General features: G+C 43.8%; 2 protein-coding genes across 2 annotated transcripts; one reads left to right on the plus strand and one right to left on the minus strand.

Annotated features, from left to right (window-relative positions):
* Window positions 1-286: 286 nt before the first annotated feature.
* Window positions 287-11253, plus strand: pcnx4 (pecanex 4). Its single transcript, XM_083792696.1, has 11 exons — window positions 287-425; window positions 908-1663; window positions 2173-2352; window positions 2533-3074; window positions 3772-3872; window positions 3979-4101; window positions 5957-6317; window positions 8597-8700; window positions 8793-9898; window positions 10014-10200; window positions 10700-11253. Exons 2-11 carry the CDS (start codon window positions 966-968, stop codon window positions 10949-10951), a joined length of 3654 nt encoding a protein of 1217 aa, XP_083648822.1. The 5' UTR covers window positions 287-425; window positions 908-965; the 3' UTR covers window positions 10952-11253.
* A 550-nt stretch (window positions 11254-11803) lies between these two features.
* dhrs7 (dehydrogenase/reductase (SDR family) member 7) lies at window positions 11804-16834 on the minus strand. Its single transcript, XM_083792536.1, has 7 exons — window positions 16620-16834; window positions 15374-15526; window positions 15039-15145; window positions 14543-14782; window positions 13885-14007; window positions 13314-13529; window positions 11804-12445 (listed from the first exon to the last, which is right to left on the minus strand). The coding sequence occupies exons 1-7, from the start codon at window positions 16747-16749 to the stop codon at window positions 12404-12406; spliced, it is 1011 nt and encodes a 336-aa protein (XP_083648662.1). The 5' UTR covers window positions 16750-16834; the 3' UTR covers window positions 11804-12403.
* Between the last annotated feature and the right edge of the window lie 149 nt (window positions 16835-16983).

The raw sequence follows: 16983 nt of genomic DNA on the forward strand, positions 1-16983 counted from the left end.
ATTGAGTTGTGCTTGAAATTTACTGTAATTCTGCAAACTGTTAATAAATATTTCAATCAATCAATCAATCAATGCTCTCCGCGGTCACGGAAATATCAGATACGAGTACGACCCCGTACGACCCCACTAGAGAGCTTGCACAAAAATATCAAATCTCACCCACTTCTTTCCTCCTGTAAACCTGAAGTTTGGGACCATAGACATATGGGACCAGTGAAAAACATTGCTCCAGGCTCACTCCACTCCCATTGGTCCCAACATGTCAGCGCGTCATCCTGTTGTTGCTTGGTGGTGTGCTTGTGTGCTAGCCGATGTTGTTAGCTAGCAGCTAGGTACTAACGCTACGCTGTTTTTGTCATTTGATTTTATTATGCTGCCGGTAATATGAAAGGCATCTCTCCCAAATGACATTTCTATTGTTATAGGTAAGTTAATTTATCCCCAAATGCCTCGCTATTCACGTCGCTGTTATGTATTGGCTGGTGAACAACCCTGGCTGGCTAGCCAGACCAGCTAAATATGGAAAACAGAGATGGAAACAGAGTCAACGATAGAGCTTAAACACAGTTTGCCTGTATTTAGTTTGAGTTTTTCTGAGTCCTGGTAAAATGTACTGCTATATTGATGGCTAGCCGGCAATGTATATTGCTAGTTTTGTTTTCCTACTAATATCACAACGTGTGCTGTGTTAACGTTACTGGGATATTGCTGCTAGGCTACAAGACCCAACAACACAGTTGCCTTTTAACACTGATAAGTCCATTGTCAGCATGTGTTTTTCAGTCGATTACGTTATAAGTCATATGTAGGTAATTAGCACTTGACTTGACGTATGTCTCTCAGTCAGTCAGTCAGTCAGTCTGTAAAATACTTTGTTGTTCATTGCAAACGTCTTGACTGTTTCCAGGAGGATGACTGAGAGCTGTGCTGCAGCTGTGAGGAGATGACCTGCCACCCCTCAGGGCATGGTCAGAATGGGGCCAGACGTGCCCCTTCTCAATGAATACAAGCAGGAGTTCTTCTGGAAGCGTTTCCCCCAGACCGTGTTGGGAGGTCCGCGCCTCAAACTGGGATACTGCGCCCCGTCTTACGTCTATGTCAACCAGGCGCTCCTGTTCTTGACGCCATGGCTGTTTGGAGGCGTCGGCAGCCTGTTGTACCAAATCCAGGTGCTGCAGGAGATCCATGCCGCGGTGCTCTCTGGTATGCTGATGTTTGGGACGGCGGTGGGCGTGCAGGCCCTGGCACTTTACGCTGCACGCAGGAGCGGCACAGTGGAGAGGCTGGGGGCGCCCAACGTCCTGGCTGACGAGGAAGAGGTGGAGTTCACCCACTGCGTTGGCCCAGAGACCGTCAGGTTCATCGCCCCCGGGAAGAGGTTTGGTCTGAACGTGGTGCTGCACACACTTCTGGCCGGGGTTCTTTGTGGCTTTGGGACGTGGTACTTGCTCCTAGGCAGATTGACTGCTCTCTATGGCAGTATGGGTGTGTCCCTGCTTATATTCATCCTCAGTTGGGTGACCCTGTGTATAGCCGAATATTCACTCATCATCAACACGGCTACGGAGACGGCCACTTTCCAGGCTCAAGACACCTATGAGATCACCCCGCTCACCCGGCCCCTCTACATCTTCACTTTCATCGCTGTGGACTTGGCGGATAGGTAACCTATGTGATCTAGTGATGTCTTTTTGTAGGCTAACCTCGGAAGGTAATTCCACCATGGAATTCCGTGACAGATTTTCAATGGTGTTTCTGTACATTATGTTGAACAAGATTTAATTCATCTTTTTTTCCCCTTTTTATTTTGCTATACATTGAGAGTTTAGATTTAGAAGTTATATACCCAATACCCATGTCACACAGAGACGGGAGTAATTTTTTCCATGAATACAAATGCTTAGAAATCAATGGCGAGGGAAACTATAGCTCAAACTTACTTCCAGGTTTTTTAGGACCACAACGCTTGTTTTTTGAGTGGTGCCCTTACGGAGCTATGTGTGTGGGTGGGTGGGTGTCTGGGTATGAGCACGAAACAGCACCAGGAGCAGTGGTTGCACCACTCACTTCACACAGGTGTGATTCTTTTTTAAATAAAAACGTATCTGGTGAAATAGACAAGCATAGGACCATTGTCACAATATTTTAGTGAATTTGTTGTTTTCCATTCAGGTTCACAGGTCATGTGCCTGAGCTCCAGTTGGCCAGTCAGGTGCTCCATGTTGTGTTCCTACTCCTACCTCTGCTGTGGGCACTAGGGATGTTGTCGCCCCTGGACGCCCTGCTCCTCTGGGGCATGGAGCAGTTTCTTGTTTTTGGCTTGGGGGGCTCACCCATGTCCAGCAACCTCAGGTGATTTGGTTTAATCTCCCAATTCATTCAGTTAAGAAAGCCTGTGTTTTTGTCCTTCTTTTTGTCAGAATTTGTGGCATATTGCAGTCTCCTTCTAAAGGCTAATTTATACTCTTAACAGATTTTCAAGCTAACAATGCAACTCTATGTGTGTGTTTGTGCGTGTACTCTGCCTTGCAGGCTGATGGTAATGTTTGCTGTATCTGTTGGTGTTGCTGTGTGCAATTGCTTCATCCCGTCCACACTGGGTGTGGTTCTGTTCTCCGTTTCCATGGGCTTTCTGTTGAGCTTGGACCTCAGCCAGATCGGCAGCCTCTGCACCAGGTCCAACGTGGGCCGTGGGTGGAGGGACAGCGGACGGCGGAGGGGGGCTTCGCCGGCCCCTCCCACTTCATTCGGCTGGCGTCTGGGCTGCAGAGAGATGCTGTTGTATTTGTGCTTGCTGTTGGCAGCCATGGCGGCTGCTGGGCTGCTGCATCACTTCCTTGGCCCACCTCAACCCCACAGCTTAGTTGGCGGACCTCAGGCTCCTGTCAGCTATCTCCTCCTTGCGCTCTTCTTCCTCTGCTGGGCTCTCGGAGAGATCCAGGGGGCCTATGTCTTCGGAGGGGTGCTAATCAACCCATTGTACCCACGAGGCATGACCAGTGTACCGGTGTTCAAGCAGAAGTGTCGGGGTCTTCATCTTGCAGCTGCAGTCAGAAGGCTCCTCCTCAACCTCGGTGAGCCTTGAATGTTGAACCTCAACTGTTCTTCAAATGTTTATTTTGTTTTTCTTTCAGCTGTTTAGCCATCTAAGCCATATTTTTGTGGGAAAAATAATCTCAGTGGTCATATCGTTACATTGCATTGTGAACCTTTTGAACATTTACGCCAATACCATGACATGAAATAGGGATGCTAGGGTTAAAGTGGTGTTTTCCTTTGCCAACCTGTGTATATTTGTGCACTGATTCCAGAGGCACCATGTGCCGTTTTTTTGTTTAAGATTTTTCTGCCTTTATTTGGATATGGTAGTACAGTTGAGATAGACAGGAAACACAGAGAGAGAGGCAGAGAGTTGCATTGGGTTCACATTAGAGCCTATATTTCGCCTTAATTACTAGGCCATCAGTGCCCTCATAAGTGACATTTTAATGCATTTCAAATTTAACTGAAATGGTAATGGCATAGCATTATGCCCGCTGGCGCTGACGCACCTACTTTGAATTGTTCTTGAGAATTGACAATTCATTCAACAAACCACCATTTTGATTTGGTGACTAAATTAGGACGCAAAATATACTTAAGGGGGGGTAGTCTTCACCAGTTGTGGCCCAGTTGTCTTCTTTGAAATAAGAGTACAGCAATGGATGTGCATTATACATGTAATTGTTTTTACCCTTTAATATTGACAGTACTGACTGTTTAACTTTACAGTGTCTCCATTTGCAATGATTGCTTTCCTGTCTATGGACAGCTCTGTGCAGCGTCTCCACACAGCTTCCCTAAGTGTGGGACTCACACGGGCATTTAGAGTGGTAAAAACTCACTCACTCACTTTTTTGCAACTTACATTCTGTGCAAACTCCTTACTATTTTCGGTAGATATGAATGTTCATGACTTGCTCTGTGGATGATGTGTAGGTCTGGCAGGGCTCTGAGGATGCACTGCTCCACATGGTAGTCGTAGTGTCGGTGCGTCTGGTTGCTGGAGACAGGACTCTGCCAGGATGGGACAGTCTGGGCACTGGAGTCCAGCTTCTTTTGGTAAGAGCAATTCATCAGCCCACCACATCTCAGGACCATGGACTTGAGGTCACAAGACTCGGACTTGAGGCGTAGATTTGACGACATCAGACTTAACTCGAATCAGACCATCACAGGTTTGCACAGTCATTATGGTGGTCTGTATGTCAGAGGAAATAAGTAAGTAGAAATGAGCAGGGGACTCATAGCCTCAGCTGATTGGATCACTTTCAAGCCAACCAATAACCTGTTCACACACCCTAACGCCAGGCGCGTTGCGTCTCCGTCGCGTCCTGCTCGCGTCATGACAACGTCAACGTCACGCTAGAGGTGCTCCACCGCAGGCTTTTGAGAACTGCGCGTCAGCAACATTCTTTTATACATGACTGGACGTGCGTCAAAAAACTAACCGGGGCAATTTTTTTGTCACCGAACGCAGCACAACGCAACGCAACGCGGGCAGTGGAGCCACCCTCCATTGATTAAAAGGGAACATTCCCGACGCTGACGGAGACGCGACGCAGACGCGCCCAGTGGAGCCCTGGCGTTAGTGTCATGACACGTAAACTTTTTGTTTGGCTATTTTTGATGTGCAACACCATCGTACAACAATAGGGCAGTTAATGAAAATGTACTTTACTGTGTGAGCTGTCCTGACTAAAGTAAACACAGTTTCTTTAAAGTTCAACGATCTTTGTAATTTTAATATACTTTTATTTATATCTAGGCAAAACTCCATATATCTCCCACTAACGCAGACCATTATGATACACTTGTAAAATTGTCTTGGTATATTGACTCAACTCTCATACTGCAAATTCTTCACTCCAAAATGTATTTATATAAATAAATAATGGAAAGGTGTTATCATTCACCATTAGACTTTCACTGGTTGTGCTATAATCACTTGTATTATCTGTGAATTGTACAGATCTCGCTGACTAAGGTACTGATGGTCTTTGTTTTGTAACGTCTGTATTATCAGAATTGTGAAGGTTTTCCTGAGGTACACTGAAGCACAGTAACAGTTCTGTGATTAAAATTAATTAAAAATACTTCAGTTAAATGTATTTTTAATTAAAAGAAGAATACTAACAAAAATAAATGGTGGTTCATTCTAGAACCAAAGATAATTAACAACATCAAAATGTATTTCCTGATGTTTATAGTTTACCCTGAATATGTACTGATGATGTGATGGATAGATTTGCTTTGTACATGCTTTGTGCTACAAGGGGCCAGGCAGCGTAGGTAGGGTGCAAAGTGCAAACTAGGGCTGCACAATATTAGGAAAACGTGATATGCGATAACATTGTTGAATACAAGTAAACAAATACTGAAGTATACAGTTTTAATGTGTTTCTGTCTTGGCTTTGCTGCTAACATAGAACCCAGACAATGTACAGGGCTAACTGAATGCACACACTAAAAACAATAAGGAAATTGATTATATTTCCATAGAGTTTAGGATTACATTAGATAATTGGCACTGGGTGAAAAGAAAACTGGGTTACAAAATCGTGGGATAAAAATGTAATAAAAAATAAACTTTTCTTCTAATCTAAACAAACATAATTTATACCTGGATTATTGAAATAAACAAAACTGGAAACAAGTTAAATAATCGGTAGGGCTCCAAGTGATGGGTGGCTGGCCCGGTTCCGGTGAGCCTTCCAGTTTCCGAAAACGGTCGAGAAATGAAAGAGTTATCGTGTTGCAGCTTTCCGTGCTGGGACATGTAGACATACATACATGGGGACACACATAGCTGCGTAATTGAGCGGAGGCACCACTCAAAAATAAGGCAGATGATGCTTGTCAAGTTGTCATTCTTCTAGTCCATGCCCTTGATGTTTGCTTTACTGTCTATTGCCAGGTGGGCCTCCTATGTGACAGACTGGTGCAGTTCCTGGCCAAGCTGAAGTTCACCTTGACTGTTTTGGTGACATCCTGGACAGAGAAGAAGCAGCGGCGTCAGTCGGCTGGAACCCTGTTGGCTCTGAATGCCTCTCTCTGTCCTCTGCTCCTGGCTGTGGTGACCCTCTCTGCCGTGTTGTCTGCCCCTCTGCTGCCCCTCTTTACTCTGCCCATCTTCCTGGTCGGTTTCCCCAGGCCTCAGCGCAGTTGGCCGGGACCAGTAGGGACCGCCTGTCCCTGTCCAGACTCCATCTTCTACCAGCAGATGAGTGGAAGCCTAGCCACTGCTCTGAGGGGGGCCTTCGCCAGAGGCTCACTTGGTTAGTTGGTTAGCTTCTCCATAAAACATTCCGGAAAAGGACATCCACTGCAACCCATAATATGACCTCACCAGAGTAGTGATGTTTACAGTTGTTGTACAGATGTTTTGGGTAATTTAGATAAGAGAGTTGAGAGATTGGATGCTGAGAGTAGCCAGGGGGAAAGATGACTGTCCGGCATTGAACCGGAGACATTGCAACAATGGTCAGCACAATCCACTCATTCACCAGTTAAGTAGACTGGGTTCCGTGGATCTGAAAATGTCACTAAACAACTCAGTCTGACTCTGGACAGTCTCCTAATCTGCAAGGTAGTCGGGCCATATGAAAGGTTGAAATGGAACCGTGGCTTCTGATTGGTCTGTGGTGCGGGTTGAGGAAAACACCAGTTTGACGTATCAATGCGCACTGCACAGCTACTGCTGTTGTCCTGCAACGTCCCCTTATCATTCATTAAACTCACCCCACACAGCCGTCATTCATTTTGTACTACTGAATCTGACGGTGGACTACTGAATCGTTTAATTTTTACCGTAGGTTTTAACTCAAGTCTTGAACGGCGCTATTCTTTTCAACAGTTAGAAGCATGGACAGAGTGGAGCTGGCTGATGACGTATCAGCAACAACGTGGCTACGTAACAGTTGACGTTATGCAATGAGAGTCAAGCAGCCTCTGTCCAGACTGAGTAGCGAGTGTCAATTCGGAATCACGGAGCACAGCGATTCAAGCTGGAACCCAGGCTACCAGTTGAGTGCTTCAACAGTATTTGTGAATTTGAAGTTGATCTGCAGTTTAATTGTAATGAGAATTCACTTAAGCATTCATACATTGAACTTCACTTCAAGTTACCGCAGTAACTCAACATTTATTTCTGTAAGTATCAATTTTCAGTCACCAGCGAAACACAGTATAGCACAATAAGTGCTTAGCATTTAAATGTATGGGGTTTTGCCAGTACTTACTTCTCCTTACTGGTGATGAAGCAAATTTAATTCTCACTATCATGCTGCACTAGAGGTATAAATGTTGCTCCAGTAGTTTTCAGAATTTGTTTTGTCTTAACAGTACGCGTTGCCTCTTAAAGGTTGTGACACTGAACCTTTACCAGGGTCAAACAGGGACCGTATGCAGATGAAAGAGCATCGAAGGAAGGAGTGCCTCTCTTGGTTTGATATTAAGAGGAATGTTGTCATGGGTAGATTGTGGAGCCGCTGGCAGTAATGCAAGCTTGCAGGATCCAGTTGTGCTTCCTGTGAAGTGACCTGAACAAAATAGCTCTGATCTGTATTCATTACATCCAAATATTTCCACACGATTAACCTCATAATACTCTTAAGCCAACCGAAGCTGCTTCTGGAATTTTCTACAGTGCTCTACTCTATGTGATGTCGGGAGGGGGCAAGAGACAAAAAATGAAATGGTGTCGCCGAGTACAAGCTCAATTATTTATGGGTTGATGACTCAAAACAGAAAGGGGGGGGGGGGGGGGGGAATGATCTTCAATGATGTCATCACTCAATCTTATTGTTTTCTTGGTGAGCTTGGGGTGTCTTAGATGTAATGTATAATTCAGTTTTGTTTTGTCTTTTAATGTTCACAGTCTACCAAGATGGTAGTTTGTTACATTAGCTTTTCCGTTCTTTCCTTTGGCCCCTGTGCAACATAGGAGCTCGTGCATCAGTGAGCAATGAGCAGGAACGAAGTATGCGAGCACAGCGTGTCACTTCCCATCATGAGGTGGTGTCTGTGACTATTCCGAGTTGTCATTATGGGACATGACATTATCCTTGAGCCACGCAAATACTGAGTCCACTTAAAAACAAAAAAGGCTACCGGCGCCTTTCTGCCGCCACTTGTCCATACTGAAATGAACGTCTGTCCGCTTACCTCCTGTTGAATTGAAATTGAAAAGACCACGTAGGGATTCTCTGAGTCGCCTCCCATAAGGCGAATGAATATTCAGAGATTAATGGAAAGTCAGGGCAGAGAAATAATTCAATATTTAGATCTCTGTGCAGTCAGCCAGTTTAAACCGTATCATGACCTTCCTGTAGAACTGAAATGGTAAGCGTCACCCTGCAGCTCATCCAGCAGCCAAGTTATCCAAGAGACACTCTTGATGCAAAATGAAAGGTCTGTGTGACCAGGGGCCTCTTACTTATGTATATACTATGTATGCTTCCCTTTTCCTTGCCCTCAATCCCCACATCACAACATCTCTCCACTACATGGTAGATGCATGCATGGCTGATGTTGTGTTTTGTTCTCCCTGCTATAGGTTCCTTATCCCCAGGCTCTCACTTCCTTGGTCGGTTCCAAGACCGTATGGTTTGGATAATGATTCTGGAGAGAGGTTATGGGTACTGTACAGTCAATATTAAGGTACTATAAAGGCAGAGGTTCCATGTTGGGGGTGGGGGGGGACTAAATATTTGCCGTGCTGTGACATTTAATTGAATTACTTTGATTTTTAGGGTTTGGAGCTGCAGGAGACCTCCTGCCACACGGTGGAAGCACGGCGGGTGGACGAGGTCTTTGAAGGAGCTTTTGAGCGCCCAGAGCGTCTCGGTTTTACCCAGGGCCTTAACCTGCACTGGGGCAATGCCCTTAGCCCTTGTGCCGCCCTCCCCGTGTGGGTCTATTCTGATGCTAGGAATGTGCTTTCTGGCATCATCGACTCTCACGACAACTTGAGGAAACTCCAGGATGATTTTCTGAAAGCACTGGTTTGGTTGCTCCTCCGCCATTGCATTCAGAAGCGAAAAGGCTTTATCTGGGGAAGTGAAGAAGGGCCAAGAGGTGGCAGCAGGAAGTCCCAGTCCTCCCAGTTGGCCCAGTCCTTTGCTAACCAGCCTGCGGAGGCTGTCATAGTTGAGTCCAATGTGTCCTCTCTGAAGTTCAGGCAGGACAGCTCAAGTATGACCTCCTTTGGTGACTGGTCAGATGAGGATGACCTGTTTGGTCCCCAACCGGCCAGGCGAACAGTGGCGTTGGTGAGTACAGAGGCTCAGCTGGGACACACAACACTGCAGACGGGACCCTCTCTGCCCGGCTCTGTGGAGATGGACAGTCTATTTGAAAACATGGCTCTCTCGGCCCTGCAGCCACTGCAGCCTTTGGGACTGGGCCTTGGGCTTCCAGCGGTGGATAAGGGCCGGAACCCAGAGGGCTCTGCAGAAGGTCCTGCATCACTCCCTCATTTAAATTTCAGCTGCCCACAGTCTGAGGCATTCAACCTGCCAAAGGGATGGTGGACAGCCCCCTTGCTACCATCGCGTTTACAGCAGCTCAGGTCTTTGTTCCCTGAGGACTGGTTTCGGTTTAATCTTGGGCGATTTGGGTCCGCCGTGCAGGGTGAAGACTCAGAGGACATGACGAAGGCCCTGAAAGAGGATGAAGCACTGAGGGAGCTGCATGCTCAAGTGGTTCTGTCGTGCCTCATCTCCCTGGGGGCGGAGACCACCTTCACCAGCCCCAGCTATGTGTACAGGCTCTACTGTGGAGATGTACCATGGACAGAAGGACTTGACTGGCTTTCTGCTAGTAAAGAACTTTACCAGATTGCACTTAGAGCATTTAGGTAAAATAGGCAACTAAAATAGGCAATTGCCCACAAACGCGGTTTACATTTCTGTCACCGAAAAAAGGTAACTGATTTAAATGTTCTTCCTGTTGCTTGGTTTTTCTACCTTCAGGTTCAGTTTCAAGCTGCTGTTTGATCAGGCAAGTCTAGGCCCCATAGAAAGCCCTGAGGAATTGTTCAGCACCTTGGAGGACTATGACAGGGACTGGTACATTGGCCTGGTGGCGGAGAGAGGCTGGCATGACAGTGTTCTTCAGGAGAAACCTTTCCTCTTCTCTCTAGGACATGACCTCACCATGGTAACCAAACACACATCGGTCATAGACACACTTGCATTCTAGTTGAATCAGTGACATACAGTAGAGCTTGTCTAGCCGTAGCAATTCAGGATATTGAGCTAATTTGTTAAAAGTTTAATGGTTAATACCCCTTTTATAAGCCTTTGCATATCCTGAGGGCCTCAGGCTGTAACCAGCTGGTTGTTTTTGAGTAATGACCGAAGACAAGGGGGGAGCCATGTCTTTGCTGTCGGGGCGTCTCGGCTCTGAAATGACGTGCCTGCCCTAAGGAACTCGGGCTTGCTCATCATTCTTATTTTAAATTGCATCTTAAATCTTACTTTTATTAAAATGCCTTAGTTTATTTTGTTTGATTCCCTAAATGTTTTTACTTCTCACTGCACTGCTGATTTTATTACATTGCTTTATGTGGCATTTTGTTTTTATAAAAAATATATTACTATTGGCATTAGTAAAATACAAATGCAACATCACATTCACTACTGTCCTGTTTCCACAGGGCACATACACGGGACGAGTGCTGTCCCTGCAGGAGCAGCTGGTGCAGGTTGGCCGTCTGAATGGAGAAGGTGTGCGTGGACAATGGGCCAATTTGTCCTGGGAACTCCTGTATGCCACCAACGATGACGAGGAACGATACAGCATCCAAGCTCACCCCATCATGCTGAGGAACCTTACCGTTCAGGCGGCCGACCCGCCTCTTGGGTACCCCATTTATTCATCTGCCCCTCTGCACTTGCCCTGCTTCTAACCATTTTTTACATGGGTTCGACTTTTAGGGAATTCACACTGTATACATTCCTGAGTATTCATTTAACTCTAGGAGTTTGCAGTGCAGGATTCCCTGGACCACACTAACACGGTGGTATTGTCAGTCTTTATTCTTGTACGAGTTACAAAGAAAATTTACAAGTTCAGTCAACAAAACAATCTTTAGTGATTTCTTGGAACTGTACATTAGTGGATATAATACATTTGCTTTGAACATTTTGTACTTTAGACCACAGCAATTGTGCCATTTATTGGTTCCCACAAAATTAGGTTTTTGTAGATCATTAGTGATTGAATATGCCCACCGCTCCCTTCAAGAGATATCAACATAATACCTCTGGGTTGATTGTTTTCTCATATTTCACAAAGAAACTCATCCCCTGATAAAGAAAAAAAGGGACTTTACTGTTTTATTAGGAAAGTTTGAATTCATGGATGTGCCTTGGGTTTGTCTTTGCAGTATATGTAATGTGGTTAGTAAATATTTGTTTTGTTTACGGTTCACTTGTTTACAATTTAGAGCAAGGCGTTCCCCAGGGTCTCCTGTATATAAAGTTTGAGATTGTTGATTTTGTGTAAGTATATACTTGTAATAAAATGGCTTGACAAAAAAGAAAGCAATTTGTTTCACTATGCAAATCTTCCCATTTTATTACATTAATAGTAATACATTATATTTGTAATGCACTTTTTTACAAAAGGGCTAAAAAAAAATCACACCTGTGTGAAGTGAGGGGCACTAACATTAAAGTGTTAATTAGGTGATGTAAAACAAACGGTGCCAACACAAACATTAAATTCTCTTTATTGTTAATGGCATATACTGTAATACTATAGTGCAGTGTCTGTTCTGGAGCGGGTGATTACTTGGTCCCCAAAAATGCTGGCTGCAGCGTTTGAGAACAGCTCATTTGATCGACTTCACACTCAACGATGCACTGCCTTGGGGCCTCAGCAATATACGGTACCTGACGAGTGACGATCAGATGCTGAGATACATGAAGGACATACAGAGATCTATCTATAATTCCAGGAATCTTTATGAATGTCATTATTTCTGAGTATCCAATAATGCAGCGTTAAGTCGATCAGCTTAACGATTCTTCAGAACCGTACCATTCATCTAATTCACCTCACACTGCTGAGGTCCCACACACAAATAATAAAACATTGGTGATATAGAATAAAAAGAATACTCAAGAGAAGAAAAGAAAAGGGGGGAAAAAGAGAAAAATGTCACGCATTCTGAACAGGTTCCTTTGAATTTATACATATAAGATGTCCTTATGCTAAACCCCCTCTCCACCCCCCCTCCTCAGGCTGATGTAGCCTAAAATGTTTTACCTTTAACTAGAAAGGCAAAACGTTAACATTCTGCAGGCAAAATCAACGATACAGTAATTATTAGGATAATGATGTTCCCTCTTTGATGTCAGGAGGTCTTGGGCTTAGTGAAGTATGCAGAGTCTGCATCCTGCAAAAGAAGAACCTTGGTAAGAACTTATGGTAAATCATTGAAATAACACTAATGCAACATACTGAAATACCATACACAACCTTCACTCTATGTTGGCCTTGGTTTACTATATAATGTGTAAAACAATAGCCTAGATTTGCTCATTGTACTTGAACTTGTTTAGCAACTCTTTCTTAGAATGGAGTAGTGGACTATGTCCATCAGTGTGTTTTTATTTTACAAAAAAAAGTAGGCTTAAACTACTAACCCCATCAAAACAGCACAATGTTGATGAAATCCTATCTTATTACAGGCCTTAAGAGACCTGAGTTGTAAAGAGGTGACCCAGGCCAGCACTAACTTAATATATATATTTTTTAGATTGATTTTACACATCAGAGTTTAGTTTATGATGCTACAGTATATGTGGGAGATCATCCCACTGTACCAGTCTTCCTGCATTAAACAACTTGTAACATTCTCCTGTGACACTTAAATATCTGACCAGTTGGAAGTGGAACATGACCTTTTTTGTATGGCCGTCAGCTGTCACTGTCCAGCAGAGGCCACCAGACACATTGCTCAGTCAGTGCCTTCAGTCATACCCTGGCCACCTCCTCTTCATCATACTGAAGCAAGGTCAGTAACAGCTGAGCCCCCTAGCTGTTAAGAGACAGCTCTAGTCTAAATATGTCTGCCGCATCTGCTTTACTCAAGTATTTTCAGACCATACACAAACTTAGATATAGTCTAAACCCAGGTCTGATTCTCAGTACCTGCTTCTCTATATAAAAAAGTCTGAACTCTGAAAACAGAGCTGTGCCAGGATTTATTATGTTATCCACTCCACTGAAATTACTAAAATAAGTTGTATAGATATACGTACCACACCAGCTTTAAAATTCTTCACTCTTTTTGTGCCCAGTACATTTGTGAGGGACCAGGCCCAAGTGGGAGCATACTGCCACAGATAATAGATCAGGAGGAATGGTTGATTGGCGATCCACATTTCTTGGACACCGTTGGCTATGCCCACCAAGGTTAAGCGCGCACAGCGGTTTGTGGACATCTTGTGCATCTGGTTCCCTGCTTCGGGTACAGACTTAGGTAAAGAAGAAAATGAAGAGCAGAGAAAACATGTTACTAGTGCCAAATTACAACTTGAACATGAACATACCAAACACTACCAAAACACAAAGCTCACTTGGTGGCCTTTACCAGTACCACTTTCTTAGCTAGGCATTTATTAGAGAGAATTAGAAATCCTGGGTCCCTTCCTTGCACTTGTAGATAACTTTGTAGATACTTGTAGATAGCTGGGTTGTTCTAGTATGTCTATTATGTCTATTCACGTCATGTTTGTTTTTATATATTTTTTGGGGGATTTTCCACCTTTACTGATAGTATTTAAAGTGAAGAGAAAGAGAGAGAGAGAGAGGTGTAATAAAGAACATTACCTTTCCCAGTTCCTCTGTAAAGGAATTCTCGACAATCTTTGACACCACAGGTCCTGGACACACTGTACTGATGAGTATCTTTGGAAAGTCAGTCAACTCAGAACGGAGAGAATTGAAGAAGCCCTGTAGAATGGCATCAGTCAACAGAATGCTCTCATTCATATCATTTACAATTTAGGCATTTAGCAGACGCTCTTAATCCAGAGCGATTTACATTAAACAAGATGTATGACCGCTCAAAAAGGAATCTGAATCGTTTTAATATGTTTAATATGCCCCTGTGATGGCATTTTCCAATACACAGGAAATATTGTAATTGTAGCACAAAGGATAATTACATCACATCCTGTATTGTGTTCAAAGTTAAACAAACCAGGCGAGTAGCCTTAGCCGAGTTGGTAGAGGACTCAGGACACTGGGAATCGGAAGGTCAGTGGTTCGCCCTCAGTCAACCCAGTCTATGTGTCAAAGTGTCCTTGAGCAAGACAATTAAACCCTAACTGTTCCCCATGTGCCAAATTAATGTCAGCCACTGCTGGGATGGGTAAATTCTATCTATCTGAAAATGTTGTGTAAATTTGTAAAAAAAAAGATATAAAAACAACAACCGTTTATAACTGTATAATTACGCTGCAAGTGATAAGCAGTCTTCCTTCACCTGAAGAGCATGTTTGGTGGCAGAGTATCCAGTGCACAGGGGTGCCCCAGCGATGCCAACTACACTGCTCACAGTCACAATACTCCCAGTCCCTCGTTGCGTCATGTGAGGCAGCACCTGCTTGGTGAGTGAGACTGTTCCCAAGAAGTTGAGCTCCATCAAGGCCTGGTACACGTCCACATTGGTCTCCAGGAACAGAGAGCGTTGGCTACGTCCAGCATTATTAATCAGGATATCAAGCTATACAAAAAAAGCATACATAGCACCAGGTACTGTACTGGCACACCCAAAATCATCATATATACAGTTAATATCTGCGTGTGTTTGTGTGTGTGTTAGGTTGCGCACAGGTGGTGAAAAACAGCTATGCTGTTTTCGTGCTCATACCCACCCAGCCAGCCAGGACCCACCCACACACATAGCTCCGTAAGGAGACAAAAACAGACAAACTAATGCATTATACTATTATCAGCTGCAATAGCTTCAGTTGCCTTACCTTGCCAAAGTGCTGGATAACAGCTTTTGTTTTTTCCTCATGAGATGTCCTCTCCAGCAAATCAAGGGGAAGAACAAAAATATCCTGATCTGATAGGTTGGAACACTCTTGGAAGAAGTAATTGAGAAAGAATTACATAATGGAGAAGAATCACATGCTTTCATGTTTTCGCTAACTATCAGTAGGCCTACACAGTAACAGATCTAGAACACAATGATTCATGTATGTGAATTGTTGTTGTGTTGTATGTTGTTCCGTTTTGCTTTGTTTTCTATATCTACATATACATACATACATACATACAGGCTTTGTTTCACCAAAAATATGTTACTCACCCAAACAGTGACGTTTAACCTTACTGAGCTCCTCCTCCCGACGGGCAGACAGAACCAGGCGTGAGCCACACCCTGCCAGTTGATAGGCCAGCTCCTCTCCAATGCCACTTGAGGCTCCGGTGATCCATACCACCAGTCCTTTCAACTTGGTCTCTGTGGTTATGATTTATGGAAGTTAATGTTTACATATGTATTTGTTGTGTTTGTGGTGACTAGTCTACACTGCTCCTCAACTGTCTAAATTGAGTTTTGTTAGACTATTGTGAAGTGGACCAATCAAAAGTCAAATAGCCCAAAGAATTTCTATGCCAGCCCAGTAATCCTTGAGACTCAAGTCTCAAGAGTCAAGACCACTTTTTTTTTTTGTCTTGCCTGAAATTGTATTGGTTAAGTCTCAGTAAATCATGAGAGGACTCATGATTTACTGAGATTTACTGCACTCAATATAAGTGTGAGATTGGTTATTCAGTGTTTCAGTAGAATGCATGCAGTGATGGGCTTCCTGAAGCTTTGCCAACCCACAATCTGTTGAACCCGTTACAAAATAATCATTGTCAGGAAGGTTCAAGGTACAAGGTCCAGCAGAGTAGCAACCGGCTATGGGTGGCAACGTTGACAAAATAAAAGACAGTTATTGTGCTAGTGACTGCTGCAGGGCCTATAACGCATGAAATATATAGTTTGTAGAATGCAGGGTACAGTTCAAGAAAAGTACAGGGTTTTGATTGATTGATTGAAATATTTATTAACAGTTTGTAGAATTTACAGTACATTTTAAGCACAAACTCAATACAAAGACTGTCAACTGTGAGTGGACGACCCAATTAAGCACTACACTTGTTTACAACAGGGTCCACATTGTTCAATTCATCAAAGAGAAATTCTGGAGAAAGAGGAGAAACCAGAAAAAGCACTAAGATACAAATATACACTTCTATACAAAAACATATATACATTAGAAATAAGGGAAACGTGTACAGTAAAATAAGTAAAATAGTATAGTAAAATAGGGACGGGGGGACGGGGACTTTAACTTTTTTACAGGGGCCAGTTTCGAATTGCAGCTACCCGTTTAAAGTGCTCTTTGAGAGCGGTCTTGAATAGCCTACAGCACATACTGTAGTAAGGGGGGCCCCAAAACTTGAGCTTTGCTTGGAGCCCCTTACCTACCCCAACTTGTTAAATCCGTCACTGGTAATAACAGCCAGCTGATAATTAAAACAGTTATAACGGAGTCATACCTCACCTGGTTTTGTTCCCACAATACATGCCCATAATAGAGTGAAGTCAGCATCCGCAAAAATGAAACGCACAAACTGAATCACAAAGTAAAGTGATATACAACAGCACAATGCCGAAATAAGGCTACAGTCCATCTAAAAAGAGTGTGTTGCACTTAGATTAGAATATGAGAATGAGTGGTGCTGCAGCTGGATGCCTCAAGAGATCATGAGCGCGGATGTTATGTTGTTGAGCGCAAATTAACTACGTCACTTCCGGTGTGGTGTTACCAGGGCAAAAGCACGTGTCTATGTTGTCAGTCTCGCTTGCGTTTTAAAATATTTGTCATGAATAATATTGAATAATATGTAAAGATGTAATGAAATACT

Source organism: Protomyctophum parallelum, assembly GCF_964188405.1.
Source record: "Protomyctophum parallelum genome assembly, chromosome: 20".
Taxonomy (NCBI): domain Eukaryota; kingdom Metazoa; phylum Chordata; class Actinopteri; order Myctophiformes; family Myctophidae; genus Protomyctophum; species Protomyctophum parallelum.

Bases quoted from the DNA above. Each gene is read 5' to 3' on its own strand.
- pcnx4 (XM_083792696.1), top strand. From the start codon at position 966: ATGGTCAGAATGGGGCCAGACGTGCCCCTTCTCAATGAATACAAGCAG. The intron at 4,102-5,956 runs GTAAGAGCAATT...GTCTATTGCCAG, and splicing joins CTGGAGTCCAGCTTCTTTTG to GTGGGCCTCCTATGTGACAG. The intron at 8,701-8,792 runs GTACTATAAAGG...TTTGATTTTTAG, and splicing joins ACTGTACAGTCAATATTAAG to GGTTTGGAGCTGCAGGAGAC.
- dhrs7 (XM_083792536.1), bottom strand. From the start codon at position 16,749: ATGGACTGTAGCCTTATTTCGGCATTGTGCTGTTGTATATCACTTTAC. The intron at 15,146-15,373 runs GTGAGTAACATA...ACTTCTTCCAAG, and splicing joins GGTTAAACGTCACTGTTTGG to AGTGTTCCAACCTATCAGAT. The intron at 13,530-13,884 runs GTAATGTTCTTT...TCTTTACCTAAG, and splicing joins TTACAGAGGAACTGGGAAAG to TCTGTACCCGAAGCAGGGAA.